At 41.1% G+C, this 23,055-nt stretch overlaps 1 protein-coding gene across 7 annotated transcripts in view; it reads right to left on the bottom strand.

The window, feature by feature from the left end:
• Positions 1-23,055, bottom strand: part of LYST (lysosomal trafficking regulator) — a 139,693-nt gene that overhangs the window by 5,130 nt on the left and 111,508 nt on the right. For all 7 annotated transcript variants that reach the window (XM_078383132.1, XM_020787105.3, XM_078383135.1 and 4 more), the window contains 10 exons: positions 20,828-20,984; positions 20,252-20,392; positions 18,678-18,895; positions 17,737-17,967; positions 16,848-17,037; positions 16,083-16,219; positions 14,359-14,457; positions 11,462-11,601; positions 11,054-11,151; positions 312-468 (listed from right to left, as the gene is read on the bottom strand). In XM_078383132.1, the coding sequence (XP_078239258.1) occupies positions 312-468; positions 11,054-11,151; positions 11,462-11,601; positions 14,359-14,457; positions 16,083-16,219; positions 16,848-17,037; positions 17,737-17,967; positions 18,678-18,895; positions 20,252-20,392; positions 20,828-20,984 (1,568 nt within the window). The remainder of the gene's footprint in view (positions 1-311; positions 469-11,053; positions 11,152-11,461; positions 11,602-14,358; positions 14,458-16,082; positions 16,220-16,847; positions 17,038-17,736; positions 17,968-18,677; positions 18,896-20,251; positions 20,393-20,827; positions 20,985-23,055) is intronic.

The following is a 23,055-nucleotide window of genomic DNA, read 5'->3' as shown; positions in this document are numbered from 1 at the left end:
AAAAACTAGGTTTTTTTGTAGAAATAACTGCTAAATTCTGCACAGCTCAGTGCCCTTTCCAGACAATCCTGTAGAGCAAATAAGCAGTTTTGTGCAAGAACTATAATAACTGTATGCAGGCTAGTGCATCTTCTGGGGAGAAAAAGTCCTCAAAACATCCAAGAAATTTGGTGAGACCCCTTAGGGGGAGAAAAAAAAATCTTGCACAGAGAAATCTCACTGTGAGGGGAGATGAGGATTTTTCTCTCTCTCGGTTTTTCACGGAGAGTGAAAGAGTTATGAGATTCACATCCCTAATTATAGGCACTTACCGCACAACTCCATTTTCAAGCCCTCCAGCAATCACATTGATAGAGATGCCTTCAGGCTGGTTTGAGAAAGCAACAGAGCATATAATTTCTCTGCAGTGCACATGTCCCACAAGATCACCATTTACGGTCCAAAGTCTGAGATCACTGCCACCACCAACTGAAATACAGCAAAACCACTGCATTAGTAAAACAAAATGCAGAACACAATTAAATTGAATCAATTTGTCCACAGGAGCATTCAATTAAAAAGGATTTTTAAAAATGAATGACTTCTATAAAATCATAAAGCAGCATTGCATTATATAATATTTTCTGGCAGTAACAATGCATAGGAAAACTAAAGAAAACACATGTAAGAAAATGTAGCATCATTAAATAAGGGAAATAAAAACAAACATTACTGAAACAATGAAGATACTACCAGACTTTAGGAAGATTTCACTCTCAATATAAACAGACTGCCTTATATTTGAAGCTCTCAAATATTTACATTTTATTTCAATCATGTATATACTTTTCCCATATATGGTCAAGTTTCTATGAACCCAAGTAAAGACATAAAAGATATATTGGCCCAACTAATGGAAAGACAGCACAGAAGCAATGCAGCTCATCCTGTCTCTTCCTTAGATTATGTTTACAGGTATTCTAATTTCTCCTCAAAATTGTTTTCTGGGAACGCAGACAACTGGTAACATAAGAAACTGCCTCTAGTCAAATCCTCTTAAGCCTGGGGAGGATTCCTCAGCTCCACCTCCATATTGTTATTGTTTAGTCATTAAGTTGTGTCCAACTCTTCGTGACCCCATGGACCAGAGCACGCCAGGCCCTCCTGTCTTCCACTGCCTCCTGGAGTTTGGTCAAATTCATGTTGGTAGCTTCAATGACACTGTCCAACCATCTCATCCTCTGACGTGCCCTTCTCCTCTTGCCTTCACACTTTCCCAACATCAGGGTCTTTTCCAGGGAGTCTTCTCTTCTCATGAGACGGCCAAAGTACTGTAGCCTCAGCTTGAGGATCTGTCCTTCCAGTGAGCACTCAGGGTTGATTTCCTTCAGAGTGGATAGATCTGTTCTCCCTGAAGTCTCAAGAGTCTCCTCCAGCACCATAATTCAAAAGCATCAATTCTTTGGCAGTCAGCCTCCTTTATGGTCCAGCTCTTACTTCCATACATCACTATCACTTCCATACCACTATATGTACATCCAATGTGATATAATACAATACATCCATATGGTACTATATCAGATTGGCGGGAACATTCTCCCTGTGACAATTTTATCAAATGTGAACATCTGAAACAAAATGTAGACTACGTGAAACCTATTCCTGGTATGCAGACCGATAACATGGATTACTAGAATTCACAGTCTGGAATCTCCATATTCATAGAACCATGGCTGGAAGGTGAAATCCATTTAGTTCAATCCAGTATGTGATGCAGGACACACAGAGCTAAAGTATCCCCAAACAATAAGGTATGTTTCAGTCACAATCTGCTTGTGATGTTTGCAGAAGTGTGTGGAGGCAATGTGCCAGACAAACTGGACTGATCCAGTTTAGGTAAAGTTCTGAACTTTGTCTATGGGATAACAACAACAACAATGATGTATCTGTTATGTAATACCAGTCAATGCTTTTAAATTTTGATTGGCTGTTTCTGTTACTTAACAACAACAACAACAACAACAACAACAACAACAACAACAACAACAACAACAACAACAACAACAACAACAACAACAACAACAACAACACTGTTTCCCCCCCAAAATAAGACAGGGTCTTATATTAATTTTTGCTCCAAAAAACGCATTAGGGCTTATTTTCATGGGATGTTTTATCTTTTTTTCATGTACAACAATCTACATTTATTCAAATACAGTCATGTTATCTTCTGGTTGCTCTACAATAGTGGAAGGCAGGGTTTCACTTAATTGGGGCTTATTTTGGGGGTAGGGCTTATATTATGAGCATCCTGAAAAATCATACTAGGGCTTATTTTCAGGTTAGGTCTTATTTTTGGAGAAATGGTAACAACAACAACAACAACAACAACAACAACAACAACAACAACAACAACAACAACAACAACAACAACAACAACAACAACAACAACAACAACAACAACAGAAGAAGAAGCATGAAATGGAGTTAATTCTGTTTTATGACGACCATTTCCAAGGTCTTGTAGGTAAAGAATACGAAGAAGTCATTTACTGTTCACTTCTTTTAGGGCATCCTGGGATTGTGAAGCTTGCCCAAGGCCACACAGGCTGGGTTTTCTCACAGGAGTCACAGTGGGGAATTGAACTCCCAACCTCTGGCTCCATAGACAGTTACCTAAACTACTTACCTATCCAGACAGCTATTGGGATAAGTTAACCATTATGGTAGCCAGGTATATTTTGTAATTTTATGCAACTGTGAAGTATACTAGCGGGTACTAATTTCACTAAGTTTACAAAGACATGGAAGTGTGTGCCAAATATTGAATGAACTCCCAGATGCTGGGGTACAGTGGGAGCATGGGAGTGAAAATGTGTTTCTGTTGATTGGGAGAAAGGGCACTGGCTTGTCACATAGATCCATATCTCTTCCCATAAGAAAGAGAAGAATGAAGGGTGTACAAAGGAAAATATAAACATCTGATTTACATAATTTATAAAGGCCACCTTTTAAAGGATTACACACAGAAGCCCGGCACATGCTTTTTGTGCATCAACATACAAAAAAAGCCATAAGAATAATTAATAAACCCAATCCCAGAGACATCTGACAAGGAGGAACATTTAGGACCGACAGGTTGCCTACCTGTAATTCTAGTTCTTCGAGTGGACCTCTGTGATTCATACTCTGGGTGATCTGCGCATGTGCGGAGCCTCGCCAGAATATTATAGAGCTTCTGCGGTAGCAAAAAGATACATTAGTGCAGACCCCTCCCTTCTGATAGATATACCTTGGTGGCAAGACTCCCCCTTCAGTTAGGTCAACCACCACATAAAAAGAAGGGTGTGACAGTGGGGAGGCCGGGTCGGGATGTGTGAATCATAGAGGTCCACTCGAAAAACTACAATTACAGGTAGGTAACCTGTCATTCTTCTTTGTGGCCTCTGTGAATCACACTCTGGGTGACTAACAAGAAGGGTGTCATGCCAAGGTAGGTGACAATACAGCACATCCAAAAGTAGCATCAGACTTCTGACAAACGACCAATGAACAGTGATTGATAAACGTGGATGGCTGTGACAATGTGGCAGAGGTGCAGAGGTCAGCGAGGGGGACTCCTCGAAGAAATGCTATGGATATTGCCAACACCCTGGTGGAATGAGGGTGGCTATTCTGTGGTGCTGGGACGCGAGCAAGCTGATAAGCAAGCTGGATAGCAGACACGGCCCATTTTGATATTTGCTGTGGGGTAACTTGGAGACCATTGGCAGGAAGTTGGTAGCTGACGAAAAGTCTAGCTGAGGCTCTGAAGGACTGAGTGCGGGCTATGTAGAAGGCCAGAGCCCATCTAACATCCAATGTATGGAGAATCCTTTCTTGAGGATTAGATGGAAATGGAAAGAAGGGCAGAGGAACCAAGGGTTTGGACAGGTGAAAAACCTTGGGCAAAAAAGAAATAGCTACAAATACTTTGACTTTGTCAGGGTAAAACTGAATATAAAGGTAGTCAGATCTCAAGGCTGCTAGTTCACTAGCACAGCGTGTTGACGTGATAGCTACAAGGAAAGCTGTCTTAAAGGTATGTAGTCTAAGGTCAATTGACACAAGAGACTCAAACGAGGCCCTTGTAAGGTATCGAAAGACTAGTGTCAATGACCATTGAGGCGATGGGGCACATATGTCAGGATACATGTGTGACAGTCCTTTGAGGAAACATTACAGAGTAGGGTGTCTGAAAAATGTAGCTGCTGGAGAAGTTGGTGGTTGATAAGCCATGATTGCCGAAAGGTAAATGTTGAGGATGAAAGAGAAAGTCCTTTAGTCTTTAGTTGCAAGAGAAAGTGAAGAATAGTGCTGAGGGAAGGGTTGATTGAAGACAGCAATGACGTTGCAGTGAATGATTGGATTTGTTTCCATTTATACATGTAGGCCTTCCTGGTTGAGGGTTTCTTTGCATGATGAAGAACATTAATCAGGGAGGCAGAAAGCAGATGAGACATACTGGGCAGGTGATAAATAATTTGGAAGACAGCTGATGGAGAATTGGAAACCATGGCTGTTGCAGCCACCATGGAGCTATTAGGATTGCATTGAGCCTGCCTGGTGAAGACAGACTACGACCTTGTGGAGAAGTGGAAACGGTGGAAAGAGGTAAGTCAGTGATTTGGGCCAATGCCTGATGAAGCCGTCACTGTGGGAATTCTTGCCAACTCCTGCGTGGGAGCAGTAACGTTTGCACTTCCGGTCTGTTTGGGAGGCAAAGAGGTCCATGGTGGGCATGCCCCAGCGAGTGCACAGGGAGAAAAAAACTGTCTGATCTAGCTCTCACTCATGGGCTTGGGATTCTTTGCGACTGAGCAAATATGCCAGATTGTTGTTGTGACTGGCTACATGGATTGCCATGAGACAATTGTGGTGAGAGAGACACCATTCCCACAGGTCGACAGCAAGATATAGGAGGCTTGGAGAGTGAGTACCCCCTTGTTTGTGGCGGTATTGTCTGTGGCTATTTGAACAATTTTGCCGATAAGATGGTTCTTGAAGGCCTTGCAAGCTTTTATCACTGCTAGTAGTTCTAGCTCATTGATAATGGAGCATTTTTTTAATTTTCGAGACCACTGGGCATGGATTTGCAGGGATCGGCAGTGGGCACCCCAGCTGGTGAGACTGGCATCTGTGGTAACCTGGATCTGTGGACAAGGTTGTTGGAAAGGTTGTCCCATCTTCAGGTTTTGTGTGGAGCGCCACCATAAAAGCTGGGAGGTGAGTTCTGGAGTGACTCAAAGTAAGGTATGTGGTGGGCCTAGCAGTGGGTTGAATAAGGCCAGAAACCACGCTTGAAGGGTTCTCATTTTCAGGCAGACATGCTGAACAACAGAGGTCATTGAGGCCACTGTACCTAAAACATGTTGGACCGTCAACGCAGAGATAAGTGCATGAGAAGTGAAGGCAAGGAGCAAATAAATTAAGCTGAGACGTTTGTCTGTTGGGAGAAACACTTGAACTTGTTTGGAGTCTATAACAGTTCCTATGTAACAGATTAGTCTTGTAGGAGTCAACATGGACTTTTGCAGACTCACTTTGAGGCTGAGATGTAGGAGGAGAGACAACGTGAAGCGGATGTCATGCTGTGCTTTGCAACGGGAATGGGCTATGAGAAGCCAGTCATCGATGTACGGGAATATGTGAATTTTGTGGAGCCTGAGGTACGCTGCCACAGGGCCATGCATTTCGTGAATACTGAGGGAGCCATTGCGAGTCCAAATGGAAGTCTTTTGAATTGGTAGGCCTGGGTTCTGAGTTGGAAGCGCAAGTAAGGCCTGTGAGATGGATGGACAGAGAACTGGAAGTAGGCATCTTTGAGGTCTATAACTGCAAACCAGTCTTTTTTGTGGAGCAGTGGAAGGATGGACTCAAGGGTGACCATGCAAAATTTGGTGGTAGTGATATACTGGTTTACTTCTGATCTCGAGGATGGGGTGGAGGCCTTTGTCTTTTCTGGGGACCGTAAAATAACTAGAGAAAAAAACTGTGGCTGTATGGTGTAGAGGTACTGGTTCTATGGCATCTTTGAATAACAATGACTGTATTTCTTCTTGTAGAGTTCATGACAGAGGTGTGAAGGTGTGCGATGGCAGAGGAAGCTGATGGAAAGGACCCAGTCATCTATTATGATGTCATTCCACTCAGGTAAGTGTTTCCAGAGGGCAGGAGGAGGGGTGGGGTGTGTGTGAGAGGTTGTGTTGAGAGCTCAGTCATTGGATGCCAAACCTGGGTTTGCGTTCATTATGCCTGACTGTGGTTTGTTGCCAGGGTTTGCCGTGGTAAGGTTGTTGCCTATCGTAAGGTGCACTGGTAGTTTGCCTTTGAGGTTTTTGTTGGAACCTCTGATAAAAGGTGTAAGGGCGGCACAACTGAGTGCGCTGAGGGCATTGTTGGTATGTGGGGTAGATGCCCCAACACCTGGTGGTTGTTCTCTTTTTCTGGACATTTTCTGGAATGTAATTTGTCTCGGCATTGAAGAGGCCAACTCCATCGAAGGGAAGGTCTTTGATGCGTGCACGGGTATCCTCTGCAAGACCAGTATTTCTAAGCCGGAGAATCTGCGAAGTGCTGCAGAGTCAGCCATGTATTTTGATGTGGCGTCGACAGTGTGCCTAGCCATTAGCATCTGTTGCTTAGCTACTGAGAGGTCTTCCTGTTGAAAGGTTTGGGCCAAGATCCTTTTATCTTCAGGAAGTGCATCTATAAAGGTGGATATTTTGTCCCAAAGAAAACATTGGTAGGTGCCCATAACTCCATGGTAGTTGGTGACTCTCATGGTAAAGGCAGTGGAGGAATACAGCCATCTGCCCATGAAGTCGATGTTCCTACTATCTTTATTAGAAGGCATGAGAACCTATCGATGTCGAGAACGGGATTGTGAAGCATCGACCAAGATGGAATTAGGAGCAGGCTGTTTTTGTAAAAAGATACCATCAAGGTCATGCACCCAATAAAGATTGTCGATGCATCTCGACACTGTGTGTGATTATGTTGGTTTGGTCCAGGAGCATTTAGCTGTGCTGAGGAGAGATGGAAGCATGGAGATGTGGACTGGTGTAGTACTGTATTTCGAGATGGGATGATAAAGATGATCAGATGGCTCAACAGTATGTCTATGTATTTGAAGTTCGAGGGACTTTGTCGTATGTACCATTAGCTGAGCATAAGTTTGAAAATCCTCAGCTGGTGACAGGGGATCCACGTCTGCTAGGTTGGATTCAGGTGAAGTTAAAAGTACCAACAGTGTCTGAGGTCTGGAACTGTGATCAGACTTTTTGGCATCATGCCGTGAGTTGATCGACCGTCAACCGATATCGGCGTCAAAAAGCTGTTCATCAAGGTATTGTCAATGTCGAGCTGTCAACATCGAAGGTACCTCAGTTGACAGCAGTCGATATCGAGGGTCATCGATATCTATGAAGTCGATATGGAGCTGATGTCAATATGGAAGTTGATGTCGATGTCAAGATAGATGTCCGAAGTGGTAAGGGCATTGATGTACCATATTGGATGACAGTGGAATAAACAGACGCTGGTGATGCTGAGTGGGATGAGTGGTCATGGTAATCTGGATGGGCAGGAAAATAGTAGCTTGTTGGTGCCGCAAGTATGACCGGAGCTGAAGAGTGTTGATCGGCTCATTTAGGCTTCTTTGGCGCCAACTTGATAGGAGGTGCCTGATAACTTTGGGCAATCATGATGGTATTATCACTTCCACATCGAGGATTCCCATGTAGGGATAAAGTGATCTGGCAGTACCTCATCATCAGAAAGGGAGCCAACACAAATAAGTTCTCTGGACTCAGGTGGTTGCAGAGTCAGAGTGGAAATGGCTTTGGAGGGTTTAGTCTTCTTCGGTGGCGAGGGTTCAGGTGACAAGGAAACATCGGTGAACAGTCTGTGTTTAGTGGCTGTTTTAGATGTCAAAGCTTTCGACATTGAATGTTTAGTTTTGTGAGCCCGTGTAGCAGTCAATAGAGTCAACGTCAAAATAGGTTCTTAATGTTCAGAATGAGAAGGAGTAGCCAAAGGCACTGTTTTGCCACCTCGGAAACAGCTTTGTCCATGGCTTTAGCGTGGGGTACGGATTTGGAGGAAGGTTGGGCCATGGGTTTAGTAGTCTGGAGAGACTGCTCCCAAAGCCAAAGTTTAAGTCTAGAGAGGAGACTACGGAGAACTCCGCGCCTAAAGATTTTTGCAGTGAGGACAACAAGAGGTTTGATGAGCCTCACCAAGGCAAAAAAGGCACTTAGCATGGCTGTCAGAGAGTGGATTCTTGTTGTTGCAGACAACACAATGTTTGAACAGGCCTGAAGAGGCCATGAACCAAAAATAGAGGGGTGGGGGTTTGGCCCAAAGGCCAGAGCAGTATTAAAGAATAAGAATTCGAATGGAAGGGATTAAAATAATAAAGGTTAAACAATTTTATTTTTCTGAAAACTCACAGAAGCTACGATAGAGGCTCTCAGTGTGGTGGTTGAAAAGAAACTGAAGGGAGAGCCTTGGTGCCAAGGTACATATACCGGGGGGAGAGGGGTCTGCACGAATGTATCTTTTTGCTACTGCAAAAGCTCTAGAATATTTCAACAAGGATCCACACATGTGTGGATCACCGAGTGTGATTCACAGAGGCCCCGAAGGAGAAGCGTATATTTTATTAGTGTTGGATTAGAAATAATATCCTGCACTGCATGCCCACCTCACTCAGTTCTACTATAAGTGCTTAAATGTTTTTTTCCTTCATCTCACATTAATGAACATAAAGTAATGAAGTTGTCAGCATCCTATTAAGGACAGGCTTTAGAAACCTTGAGGCTGTATGCAGCCTCATCCAGCCCATAAGACCCATCCCTCCTTAGACTTGCCTGCACCTTCTCCTTCCATACTGGCTGCAAGAGGAGAACCTTATGTTCCTTGTCATTCAGCATGGAAGCAGCCAGGGTATATGCACTCTCACAGCCCTCACTGCAATTTGCATCAATAAACCCTATCTTTTGCTCCAACATTTTCTTTTCTCAAATTGCTGGTGCATCTTCTAGATGAGAACCCTGGCATGGTTGGCTTTAACCCTTCATCCCCCATCATTTTACAATCTGCAGAACCCCGGCATGTGCAATTTGCACTGCCAAAAATGTGCCGTTATCTTCAATGGCATTTTTTTGTCAAGGCACAGAGGAGCTGATCAAATTTGAGATGAGAGAAGAGGGGCTAATCTTCCTTATACACTCCATGCCATGTTCCCAAATTGCAGTGTAGCCCCAATACCTCTTCCTTGCACTGGATTAAACTTCACCTAGAACAAATAGGATGTAGTTTAATCCAATACAAATTGTAGGGAAGGATGGAGGGAATGAGAGAAGAAGGAAGCATGGGTGGATATGTGAGCACAGAAGTATGGGACACAAACAGTGTGTGAGTGGCTGGACGCAGGGGAAAAGACTGTGTGAATGGATGGATAGATGGTGCCTGTGTGTGGAAGAGAGATCTCTTGAATTCTTTGCTTCTAGAAACACTAAGTTGCACATTTAATTCCATTACAGAGACAATGGGAACACCATTGCAATTTGTCTTCATTGTGCCTTTACAGTTAATGAACATTTTAATACAATCCTCATGGTGCCAGTTATTTAATATCGAAAAGCAAGGAAGAAATGTAATTTTAACAAAAGCAATTTTGGCTTGTATCCTCCCCTCAGGAGTTTTTGAGATACAACATCCTGAATTAAAAACCTGACATCAGGATCATTATTTCAGAGAATTTAAACCTGTCAACTCATTAAACCTTTATGAGGTCACAAAATCATCAGTATGTACTCAAGCAGACAAATCATACTCTCTTTTCATCCATCAACTTGCATGGTAACCAAGATGACTGGGACTCAAACAGCTTAATAGCATTCTGTGCAATGTTTTAGAGCCACACAGGTCTCCTTCCTACCATCCCTCTAGAGATCCTAGAACAGCACCTGAATGTTGAGGGGCTTAAATTGGCATTCAATGGAACATAAATGGTCTACTACTAAAAGCTAGGAGCACGAGGCATGTCCAGTGAGTAGCTTAGGACCCACCATGGGCTCTCTCTTTATTATTTTTGCTCATGTATGCCCAAAAGGACCTCAGCCTCTGGTCTTTAAAGTGGTGCCATGGCTCAGCAGTACAGAACAACCTTTATAAAGCAATAGCATTTCCAAGTAAGTTTAGAAAAGTATCCTAGATCATTCCACCAGTGTGACCCTATACGGAAAAAATTTGCAACAAAAAGTTGCTATGCTTTGCATCTCCAGCCCTCAAAAGGAATGTCACTGTTCAGTGCTCCCGCGAGCTTGAAACCAGTAAGTCCTTGAAGTTCTGTTTAGGCATTGTAGGATGAGGAGTTTCAGAAGGAGAGAAGGACATCTCCCTCCTGTCCTATTATATGGAGCCCTTTTCCTGCTGTGCTAACAGGCTTCTGCCCTGAGACACCAGATAGCCACGGCCACTCAGGGGCGGACCATACTGAGCTGCTCAGAAGAGAATATAGAGCTGCATGGACAAACAATCTGATCTCCTATAAGGCAGCTTCCTGCAACCTTAAGGAACTAGAAGGCTCTGGTTTCAAAACTGACCATTTTATAGCAGTATGAAGGAATGGGGACAGGCCTTGGTTATACAGCAGGAAAGGCAAATGGTGTTATTTCCCCTTCCCTCCCTCCTGGAGCATTCATGGTAAACACACCCACTCACCCATTCCACAACTCCAGTTCTTTCCCATACGGTACTTACTAGAAACCTTTAAAAGCTCCAATAAGCTAATTGCCACTTACCTTTCCCCCACCTTTCTCCAGTTTTCCTGTTCCTTCAACTGACTCCTCTATATTTTACAAGGTTTTTGACAAGTTATTTTTTCACTATAAATTTACAAACTGAAATGCTTCTGCCCACCTAAGGAGCCCCCGTTTCACTCAAAAACTGACAAACATTCAATTACAAGAAGGAATGATACTTGAAATGTTCAGGTTTTTGCAATGTCTCTTGAAAAGACACCTACCAGAATCACAAACAGTTGCGATGTCCCCCGTTGTTTCACTAGCGGATACTGCTGTTACAGGACTCTTGTGCCCAGCAAGACTTTGCACGTAGCAGAGCCTGTAAGAATCAGTTTCATGGTTAGATTTCACCATTGTTAGCTGTAGTAGTAGCAGCAGCATCTTTTTAAGGCAACATATGGTTTATTGCACCTGCTTTCCATTTCAATTAATTGATCAATTTTCACTAAACTATCCCTATCACTTTTCTATAGCACCAGCATAGTAGATCTTGGACAGGTGAGACAGACATACAGCTTAATCATTCCTTTTACAATCAATGATAGAAAGCAAATCAAGTCTAAATTTTATTTAAAACTAAATTTTAGTTGTTGCATAAATAGAAAAACCAACAATTTAGATATTTGTACCTGTTCAGATCCCATATGATGCAAGTTCCATCTTGGCTCACACTTATCATTATACTGTAGGGCTTGCAGACAAACAAGCTGGTGATCTCTGCCGTATGGCCATACAAATGCACCTGCCATTCCATTTCAATCTCAGAAGGCTGCAATGAATAAAATCACAGTAAGATCCAAGTTTACTAGACATACTGTAGGTGTGAGGGATAGGGAGAGTAAAATAGCGTACTATAAATTAGTTTTCAGGCTAGATCTTACGAGGTACAACTTTCAATATTTATATTTTATTTGGACCTATATACAGCATTTTATGATTTCAGTGCTATGCAAAGGTGATTTTCCATTTCATTACTCAAATGAAACAAAACAACAACAAAAGAAAAAACCCAACAAATCCACCAATATACAGTGAAGGTTGCTCCAAGTTCATGACAAGAGCAATCATACCACTTTACCCTGGAGTGGTTGGCTTACATATAATTAGTAGGCTGGCATTATCTGAGAAAGGTAGTTTATTCAAATATCTCGTATAGCTATTATCACTGTGGAAAGCTCTATACCGCTGGTTTGTATTCCAGCACATGGGATTCTTGAGTAATTCTTAAGTGGACAGTTCCTTTACTGACATAGTTAAGAACAATCTTTGTCATCAGGAGAAAAAGCATTTCTCTCAACAATACTATTTAATTCCACCTTTTCCTCCCTTAAAAGCCAGAGAACTAATTAAGAAACACGTTTTTGTTTTGAAGGCTGATTAGGACAAACAGCAGAGGTGAGAGATGTTTGCTTACAAATACTGGTTTGTTAGAGCTCTAGAAACAAGATTTGCTACATGTTAACAACCTATTACAGTGGTGCCTTGATTTACGAACGCCCTGACCTATGAACAATTTGACTTATGAACAGCTCCGGCCGCAAAATTTTGCGTCGAATTGCAGCCGGAGCTTTCACTTATGAACAGAAAAAGGCAGAGGGAAAAGGTGGGGAATTCAAACTGTTGGTGGCAAAGACACTGTTTCTTTGTAGCTCTTTCTCCCCAACGGTTGGAGCAGGGGGTCACGGAACTTTTTTACTTCTGCCGAGCAGGAGGAGGAAGGAGAGGCGGCGTGGCTCTAGATCGCTGCCAGGTGCGGGAATCCGGTGTGCTCCCTACCCATTCCTGGCGCGGGCCTATTCAGGAGTAAGCACCGTGGAAAGCGCAGGTCTACTCAGGAGTAAGGGCCACCAAAGGCCTTGGGCAGGACACGTGAGTCGAAGGGGCTCCGTGGATGCAATGTGCGGCAGCAGCGCAGAAGGAGGAAGGAGAAGCGGCTGGGCGCCGGTGCTTTGGAAGCCTGGGAAGCCTCCACAGAGGCTTCGGACTGGTAAGGTGCTGCTTTTTCCTTTTAAAAAAGTTGTTCTGGGTGGGTTTTGGAGGGTTGGTTTGGGCTGGGGGGGTTACGTTTCTGTGTTGTTTTGTTTTTTGGTGGATTTTTTTTTGCAGTTCCAGCGTGCGACTTGCTCCAATGTTTATTTTTGTATTTGTTTGGTTTTTTGTTTGTTTGTTTTGCAGTCCCAGCGTGGGACTTGCAGTGTTTTATTTTTAAATATATTTTTTGTATTTTTTTCTTCAGCCGGAACGGATTAATCAGTTTTCAATGCATTCCTATGGGAAATGGTTGCTTTGACTTATGAACGTTTTGACTTACAGCCACTGTTCCAATACGGATTAAGTTCGTAAGTCAAAGCACCACTGTAATATAATAACTTTAGGACTTCTTTTGCCAATAAAGTAGTCTTTAGGTATATGAATTGTGTACTGCAGCCATACAATGTCACACACTGAATCACAATGCTAATATTTTAGGATAGTACACTAATCTTATGCATAGAAAAGACAGTGTAAAGGGTTTAGAACTGCAGTGTGTATATTTCAACAGCTTACACATGAAGAGTAAGTGTGGTATTTCCTGTGCTGCACTGCACTCAGTTTGTTCCCAGTAATTCTTATTCATTTGGGAATAGAAACAAAACAGATGCTAGTGAACATGCTGTCACACCATATGGCCTCATCTCAGGAAGCTGACTAGACCCAGAAGCTGCACAGAATGCAGAAACGCCAGAGCTGTGAGGCTTCCTTAAAGTAATAACACACCTGAGCAGCAATGAGAGGAATGCTCACATTCAGGTTGACCATATTTGTAAACTAAATAAAAGTCCTTCATATATTTTGAGCTCTGCTCTTCTTTACCAAAAGTTCTATTTCCAAATTTTAAGTTTCAAAATCTAGAGGAGCAGACAAGTTCGTCTGGTGCTGACGCTGATGACATTTCAGTGCCAGGTCAAAACCTTCCTGTTCCAGAAGGCTTTTAACTGAAATAATATCAACTGTGGGTCCTGATGGCAATTTTTTAGCGCATCTATTTTAATTGTTTTATCCTTTTATTGTAATTTTATTGTATTTTAATTGTTGTAAGCCACCCAGAGACCTTTGGGTAGAGTGGGCGGCATATAAGTTAAATGAATGAATGAATGAATGAATGAATGAATGAATGAATGAATGAATGAATGAATGAATGAATGAATATAGCCTGAGGAATAGAGATCAAGGTTTTCACTTTATCTCATGCTATTAATCAAGATCTTTTATATATATATAAAACACACACACATAATTTTGAATGAAAACAAGTTGTATCTTCCCGAGAAAAAGTTAATCTAATATTCAGATAATCTATATTTTAATTTTTTTGTAGCCATTTTGCAATTCCTAGAATCAAAAGCCGATTCTTAAAACTGAATTGCTATAAATACAAATAAGAAGATAAATATAAGGACCATGGTTGGCAAATGGAAATCAAAGGCATTTCCTCTTCAAGGCCAGAAAAGTACGTGTATCGATAAGAAATATAAAATTTACTTACTGTACTACTAGTGAATCGGTTCATATATGCTGTGATGACACCACATTTGCTGCCAGTAAAAAGTTGACAACTGTCGGGTACCCAAGCACAACTGGTCACCTTAATAACAAGAAAAAGCAAGACATTTATACAGTACCCTAAGTTAATATTCATTGCAACTATGCCCTGCTGTTCAAAAGATTCCTTAAGATGACTTACTCCACAAGCAGTACACTTTAAACATAAATATTTCACTTCTTAGCTTTGCAATTATTTTGTCATGTATACATATGTTTACATGTGCAATAGCTAACTTTCATTTAGAAAGCTATTAATAGTTGATTAATGCAAATCTGTCAAGCATCGATTGATGTATGGGAGGGCCCTTCAGTTTCCTAACTTTAAAGTAACTCCTCTGAGACACATAGGAAGTTTCATGAAAAACATGCAGGGTTGCCAGAGATAGTGCTAACACAGAGATGAGACGCCAAGGTATTTGCATATATGCATGCAGGTCAGGAAAGGAGTGAGTGGGGCAGTGAGTCTAGGCTCACTGGATCAGGACTCATACACTTCTCCTCTTCAGCATCTTCTGTTCATTCACACTCTCATATTATTGTTGCTTTCATAAAAATGTTTTTCCAATGGACTTGCTCAAATGAACAGTAGATACTCTAAATCAAGAATTAGCAGCTTAGTGTATATCTATATAATGAAGCAGTTGTGGTAATCAAGAGGAGCAAGCAAAGAAAGTAGAGCATGTGAATTTAAGACTAACTGGTTTACTGAGTTATCGGTTTTCAGGGATTGGAGGCCATTTTGTGAGGTGCTCACACATATACATTGACAAAATAGAAAAAGCTTTAGAGTTGAGAAACACAGTGGTGCCTCGCATAATGAGCGCACCATTTAACGATGAATCTGCATAGCGATGCGGATTTAGCAATCGCTAATGCGATCGCATACCGATGGTCTAAATGGCCAAAATTCGCTTTGCGACAATCGGTAAGCAATTTTTTAAATCAGCTGTTCGGCGGTTCCAAAATGGCCGCCGGACGCCCAAAATGGCCACGCGTAGCGTTTTCGCACCCTGCCCTCGCTTACCGAAGGCGCGAAAATGGCTGCCGCTATGGAGGAACATCGCTGAACGGTGAGTTTTGTGCCCATTGGAACACATTAAATGATGTTTAATGCGTTCCAATGGGTTTCCCCGTTCCGTTTAGCGATGTTTCCCCATAGCGAAGGTTAATCCGGAACGGATTAACCTCGCTATGCGGGGCACCACTGTAAATGCAATATATTTGATAAATGAGCTGTATATTATGAAGTCACACCACAGTAAGTCTATTAGGTCCATTTCATAAGGAACAAATAAGAATTAGCATTGTAACAAAGCATCATAGAGATTTAACAAGCAGGTTTCCCAGTAAATCTCAATAAGGGACAGTGGTTTAAACTTTGTCCTAAAACTAGGACATTAAATTACTTACAGTTTTAATAAACCACAATTTAAGTTCTGAAGTGAAGCAAACAGGGGAAGGAGAGGGGCAACGACAGAATAAGTTAATTTTTTAGCCCGGTTAGACTCATAGCACTACATGTACATAGTACTTTAGATATTAAGATGTCACAAGCTTGTTTGCTTGTTTCTTTTGCTCCAGTGGACTGTTAAGCCTTTCAATGTTTTCAGACATTGCACTTATAGACAGAAATTGCTTTGCACAAGGAGGACAGAAGATATTTACCCGATGAAACTGTGAGCTTTGAATAAAGTTAACTGGAGGTTCACTTTGCTTGCTCTTTAGTCGTAAGATATTGTCAGCATAACCCCAACTCAGAATTGCAGACCACTGGATATCTGTGCTGTGCATGCTTCTAACGCCTGCAAGAATTATCAATATGTTCAGTTTAAGTAGAAGATGCTCATTGTTCTACATTGTAATAAAAATGTCCTTAGAATGCTTGGCTTTTAAAATCACCATTGAAATGTCTCATCAAAAGTTAAAGAGGCATTTAATTAATACAGCCATTTTTAATTTTGGTAAGCTAGTTTTAGGTTTTCTAAAAACATATTTATTTTCTTACTGATCTGAATCCTTGTTGAACAGTAGCTGCAACCAGTTTGCATGTGATCAGAGTATCATGATTGTAACAAGAGACCTCAAACCATATGGAAAGCTAGTTGCTTGCATTAACTCCCACAAGGATCAGGGAGAGATTCTTGTTACATCTGCAGAATCACTTAATTCTGGATGGTTCTACACATGTGAACAAAACTGCTATAACTCACATGGGAGCCACTACTGTACACAAACCACTTCCCACACACAGTTCAGCTCCCATACAGTTTGAGATCTCAGTAGCAATCTACACCACTCAAGTAATACAGTGTTAGATATCCTCTTTGGATGAGTGAAAAGCTGGACAACACAGCAGTGGTTAATTCTATTGGCTTTGTAATTCAACTTCCCAGTGGTTCGCTCAGACTATAATTAAGCTAACATCCTTACCTTGCTCCTTGCTATATATCATCAGAAGGCAGAACTTCCGGGACAAACCACAGATAGCTCTAGTGGGCAGAGCCTGCAAGGAGCCAAACCTTTCTCCATGTGGCTGGCTGAAGCAAACAACAGGATCTGGGGCACTGGGGGAACCTACATATTCCCCCCACTTTAAACCTTTGATCCAAGATAAAGGACTCTAGGACAAACAAAATGAAACAAATATCTGTCAGTGAAGGAAACATGGAGTCCCTGTATCTGAGACTTTTAAACACCACACTGAATACAATTTTACTTAATATAAGTTAATATTCAATAAATGTGTACCAACAGATAAGCTCCTAAAATGAAGCATTAAGAGGAAATCAGGAGGTACAGAACAGCAAAGACAAAAAGGCAGTTCAGAAGGAACAATCCCAATTGAAAAGCCAATTCCAGCTTGCGTCTTGGTTTGCAACAATAAACCCCCCTTTATTTGAACCCGTTGGTGACAGAAGCATGGAACAGGGAATGGAGGAGGGACCCCCACACTGACCTGGTCATGGTCTGCAGAGCTCAGAACATTAAAATAATACAAACAAGAAACTTGAAGCATGAAAGATTTTACGACTGACTGCAGTTCAGCAAAAAGGTCTTCTTGTCCAAATGAAAACAAAAATAGAAGGAAAAACACACAGTGTGCTCGGAAGCAGACAATGGAGAGTTAAGTATCAGCTTGTATCAGAAGCTTTAGAAAGAAATTAAATTCCCTTCCAGGTGCTCCTTTTTCAAGTTTTCATGTTAAAAACAATATTCATGTTCTTTTATTACAGAGAAGATACACAAAGAGACACTCGTGAGGGTGCAGCAGCTACACCATACTAAGTTGTGAATAAACTTGAGAACAATATTGACGTACCGGATATGCAATCTCTTTCGTATGCTCCTTTGTTTCTCTGAAGGCAAACTGCACTAATAATCCCATGGCAGCAGGAAGCTCTCCTTCCATAATGAGTTTCGATCCGGGTCTGCTAACATGTGCAGTGTGGAACAGCTGGCGAGGGGTTTGTCCATATGTCTTTATCATTGTCTCTAGTGCTCTTCTTTGAACTGGGTCTTCCACAGCTGACACGTCCATTCCAAAGTAGGTCTGGAACATGAGCCAAAAACAAGGAGGTAAGGTTCTATGGAAAGCAAAACATGAACTTCAAACGTGAGTATCTCTCATGGGCTTGAGACTTTGTAAATTATCAAAACTCTTAAGACGCCCATTTTATCCTCTTTACTTTCCACTGGGCTTCGTTATGATGAGAATAAGGATGTACAATACAGAATACTGTATAACAAAGCAGACCTGTGTCTGCAGTGTTCATTCTGGCCTTGTTTCCACGCAGCCTATGACATCCACCTATCTATAGATCACTCTGAACAAACCAAAACCTTAGTCCCCAATGGAAACTGCTAATAATAAAATGTATGTGTTGTTGATTCTAAATTATGGTGACCCTTTTCATGATCTTCTTGGTATAGAATACACAGTCATTTACCATTCCCTTCTTCTGGGGGTGCCCTAGGGCTCAAGGCTATACAAGCCATCTCTTCTCCCAAGAATTGAATTTCTGACCCCTGTCTCTGCAGCCAGGTACCCAACTTACAGAGCTATCCAGGCAGCATATATACTATTTATCTCTTATGTTCTTTAGTATAGTAGATGGAAACTGGTGTTCTCCAGAAGTTTCTGACCTACAACACCCATCAACAATACTATTATAGAACAATACTTTCCTCAAAACCGTTTCCATTTACTCTGTAGAATGAATCAAAGTAAATGATTTATTGTGGTGGCGGGGAGATACTTACAGCAGGATGAAAGACATTGATAGCTTGAACTGAAGCCCTTCCCTTCTGCTTATACCCAAATACTAAATCAATCCAGTGACAGATTGTCTGGGAAACATGATCAGATTCTAATGCTTGACGATGGATCAGGACAAACAGCCTGGGATCATTTCGAGCCCATGGTGGGAGGTTTACATGGTTCACTCTTTCGCCATTCTGACGTACACCAAAATCAAATCCTATAAATATAAACATTTTTTAACTAGATGCCAGAACTGATTTCACATTTATATATCACCCATTCTCTGAGTAACTCAGCACAGTATACACAATGTGTGTTTTTTCACCTCTATTTTACACGCACAGGAATGCAGTAAATTTCATATCCCTGCTCAGTCTTGAAGCTTGCATTCAAATCTCATCATTTGAGTCCACAAATGGAATATTTTCCAACACTGGATACATGTTTTCAACATTAAAACTCTTCAATATCATATTATATAGTTAGCTGCTGTTAAGCTACAAAATGCATTATTTCTCAGTTTAGCATTTATTCCCTAGTAGTTAATCTACATTTGCAGCATTCCATTTAGATTCACGGTTTTCAGCTAAAACTACAAGAATTCTAGCTGGGGGAATCCCCGCTGAATTTTGGTAGTTGTACTGAAAAAATCCCAAAACCCGATGCTGTTCACATTTCAGTAAAAATCAATGCAATTCAAATTCTTCAACTTACAGGTGTTTGGATGAATGTTATGAATGTTATAAAGGAAGCCTCTTTTGAATGAGCTGATATGTCAATGAAGCTTTCTGGAGCTTAACAAATGAAATATGTTACACGACCATCCATGGACCTTGGACAGCCATATCAAATCTCATAATTCCCACCCTCAGTTTATTCCTATTTGTTTAAAACTGAAGAGCCCCCTTGTTCCCTTACATGACATTTTTTAAAAAAAAATGGGGTGTGGGACAGGGGTGCCAAGGATACAAGAAGACACTTCCCCCCCCCCCCTTAAGTGCTGGGGACGTCCGGGCTGTAGATTTGGGTTTCTGGGAGAAACTGCATGCCCTCCACAGGCCTCATCCTGTCCATCCCAACATTAAATTTTAGTTTGGTTTTTATGTGCACAAGCCTTGACTGCATGTACTCCCCCAATCAATGCATCAGGAAAATATTCTTCTCTACTGCTTTCTAGGATCATGCTCTCCACATTGCTGTTCACTAGACACTATACTTGTCTAACACATATGTAGTACAGATGGCTGTGTTCCAAAGGAGGAAACATATGTATAATCACCAATTTATATCAAGTACAGAAAGTACATTGATCTTTTACACAGACTGGTTGAAGCTACAGTAGTTTACAATAGAATATCAATAATCTTTCATGCATATGTACTTTCTACACATATCGTTGAGTCTGGTTTGATTATTCCTACAAAGTTCATATTTCAGAGAGTCAAATGGTTCCTGGCTCCTCCTTCTATTACTTGTTAACTATCTATGTTCATGCAATCCATTCCTCTTTCATTGGTTTAACCTGCACAAAATTGCAAAATTGCTTTTTGATGCTGACACTGGCTCAACATACCCTCTCTATTAACTAAAAACTCAGGAAGATAGAAAAATTCTGGGATGAGCTCCTTCACATCAGTCATGGATTCATATGATGAAAGGCGCCAAGTTGTGTTGGTGGAATGGAATGTTCTGTCTGGAATATCAAAACTTTGATCTGTAAAACAAACCGAGATTAAAGGGGTTACATTGCAGAAAAGAACTAGATCTTGCAGTACAGCAAAACAGAACAAATATAGGTTAATTTTATCTTACTGTGTGTTCATGAACATTTTAAAATTGACCTGGTTTTCTGTGTTTTGCAGCTAGTCACCATTATCAACAATGAACTTATTTCTATGACTTCTTTCTATAAAATATGCTCATGGGCAGCTCACAACGAGAACAACATAAACCTGCCCAGCATTAAACAATCAAGGCATCAGCATAAATATGTCTACCAGCACATACATGAACTGGACCAAATTTATAAGTAATTCCACAAACAGGTATTATAACATAATATCCAAACTTAACCAAAAATGAATACAAAACAATTTCTCTGAAAAACTGATTAATTAAAATCTACACCACAGGAATAGAAGAATTTTACCCTGGTATGCTAAAAACATCTTTGTGAAGGGAGGCATTCTAACAAGGAAGTGAAGAACTGTTCCACTATTGGAGTAATGAGATCCATAGTGATAAGGCTGCACAGGCGGCATTGGGTCATCTTCTCTGGCTCCTTTTCGATATTCTTCTTCTAGATACTGTTATAGAAAAGACCAATAGAAACACAGGTCAATTTCTGTCTGCAAAAAAACTATATCACCGTTGCTCTTGCAGCACTAATGACAGCAGGTGTTTTTATTTCATTTTATGCATTTCATAGCCTGTCTGTAAATTCCTCTGAAATTACTTTACAGTCGTTAACATCACAATGTGATAATAATGAAAGTAACAGAGATAAAAACACAACCACTCAGCATTAAACTAAGTCATTTAAAAAGTCTGATGATCTTAAATTAAATTCTTGAAACAGCAGCAACAGAACAACAGACTTTGTGGTAATCAGGCTCTCTGGAAACAACTTTTTATTAAAGGTTGTAGTCATAATATAGAAGGCCCTCTCTTCAGTCATAACTTGCCTTACTTCTAAAGGCAAGAAAATTCCCAGAAGGGCCTCTGAAGATCATTCTAAATTGTCCAGAAAGAGCCTACTCAGCAGATATTATGTTTTCAAAACATATAAGGCTGTAGAAATGAAAAACCAGAACCCCGAAGCAAGTTTACAATAGAATATCAATCAATAAGAAGCACATTGAGTCAATGAGCTACGTTCTCTGAGCCCAGGTCCAGTAATAGTCCAGCAACAGTCTATTGCAACTGACTGGTTCAAAATTGGGAAAGGAGTATGACAAGGCTGTATATTGTCTCTCTGCTTATTTAACTTATATGCAGAACACATCACGCGAAACGCAGGAATGGAGAAATCCCAAACTGGAATTAAGATTGCCGGAAGAAATATAAACAACCTCAGATATGCAGATGATACAACTCTGATGGCAGAAAGTGAGGAGGAATTAAAGAACCTCTTAATGAGGTCGAAAGAGGAGAGCGCAAAAATGGTCTGAACCTCAACATCAAAAAAACTATGATCATGGACACTGGTCCCATCACATCCTGGCAAATAAAAGGGGAAGATATGGAGGTGGTTACAGATTTTTCTTTCTTGGACTCCATGATCATTAAAAGACACCTGCTTCTTGGGACGAAAGCAATGGTATACCTAGACAGCATCTTAAAAAGCAGAGACATCACCTTGCTGACAAAGGTCCACATAGTCAAAGCTATGGTTTTTCCAGTAGCGATGTATTGAAGTGAGAGCTGGACCATAAAGAAGGCTGATGACCGAAGAATTGATGCTTTTGAATTCTGGTGCTGGAGGAGACTCTTGCGAGTCCCCTAGACTGCAAAGAGAACAAACCTATCCATTTGGAAGGAAATCAACCCTGAGTGCTCACTGGAAGGACAGATCCTCAAGCTGAGGCTCCAACACTTTGGCCATCTCATGAGAAGAGAAGACTCCCTGGAAAAGACCTGATGTTGGGAAAGTGTGAAGGCAAGAGGAGAAGGGGACGACAGAAGATGAGATGGCTGGACAGTGTCATTGAAGATACCAACATGAATCTACCCAACTCCGTGAGGCAGTGAAAGACAGGAGGGCCTGGCGTGCTCTGGTCCATGGGGTCATGAAGAGTCAACAACAAACATTGCAGTATTTTGTACTAACTGAAATTTGTGCAGTCTTCAAGGGCAGCCCATCATTCTGTACATTACAATACATTACAATATTCTAAGATGTATCTGACACAGTTTGAAGAAATATTCAATAAAGTAAAGTAAGTATATGAGACATTCAAAGTTAACTGTAGCAAGGCTTTCTGCATAGAACAGGTTGCAGCTGGCACACTACCTATGGGTGCAATGGGACAAGGTCTAAGAACACCTTTAAACAGTGAAGCTGTTGCTTTCTGAACAACCCCATCCAGAAAAGACTGGATATCATGTCCCATTAATAAAATCTCTGCTTTGTCTGAGTTGAACTTCGATTGATAACAAGGATCTTATCTTATCTGATGGTTGTCAGAAAATATCTATTTAGAGGATGAAGAATATGCCACAGTCTCCTCTGCTCTCTTTACATCTAAGAATGTATGAAGTGAACTGGAAGACCCTAAGTTTATTCACACGTAGCATTACCCTAACTTAAGAAAAAAAATCTACTGGAATAACACACCACTGGTTTCTTTATGAAGACTTCAGTTAAGATGCTTTCTT

This window comes from Pogona vitticeps, chromosome 1 (genome assembly GCF_051106095.1).
Source record: "Pogona vitticeps strain Pit_001003342236 chromosome 1, PviZW2.1, whole genome shotgun sequence".
NCBI lineage: Eukaryota > Metazoa > Chordata > Lepidosauria > Squamata > Agamidae > Pogona > Pogona vitticeps.
Note: the sequence above shows the minus strand (reverse complement) of the source record. Positions and strands in the feature narration are given on the sequence as shown.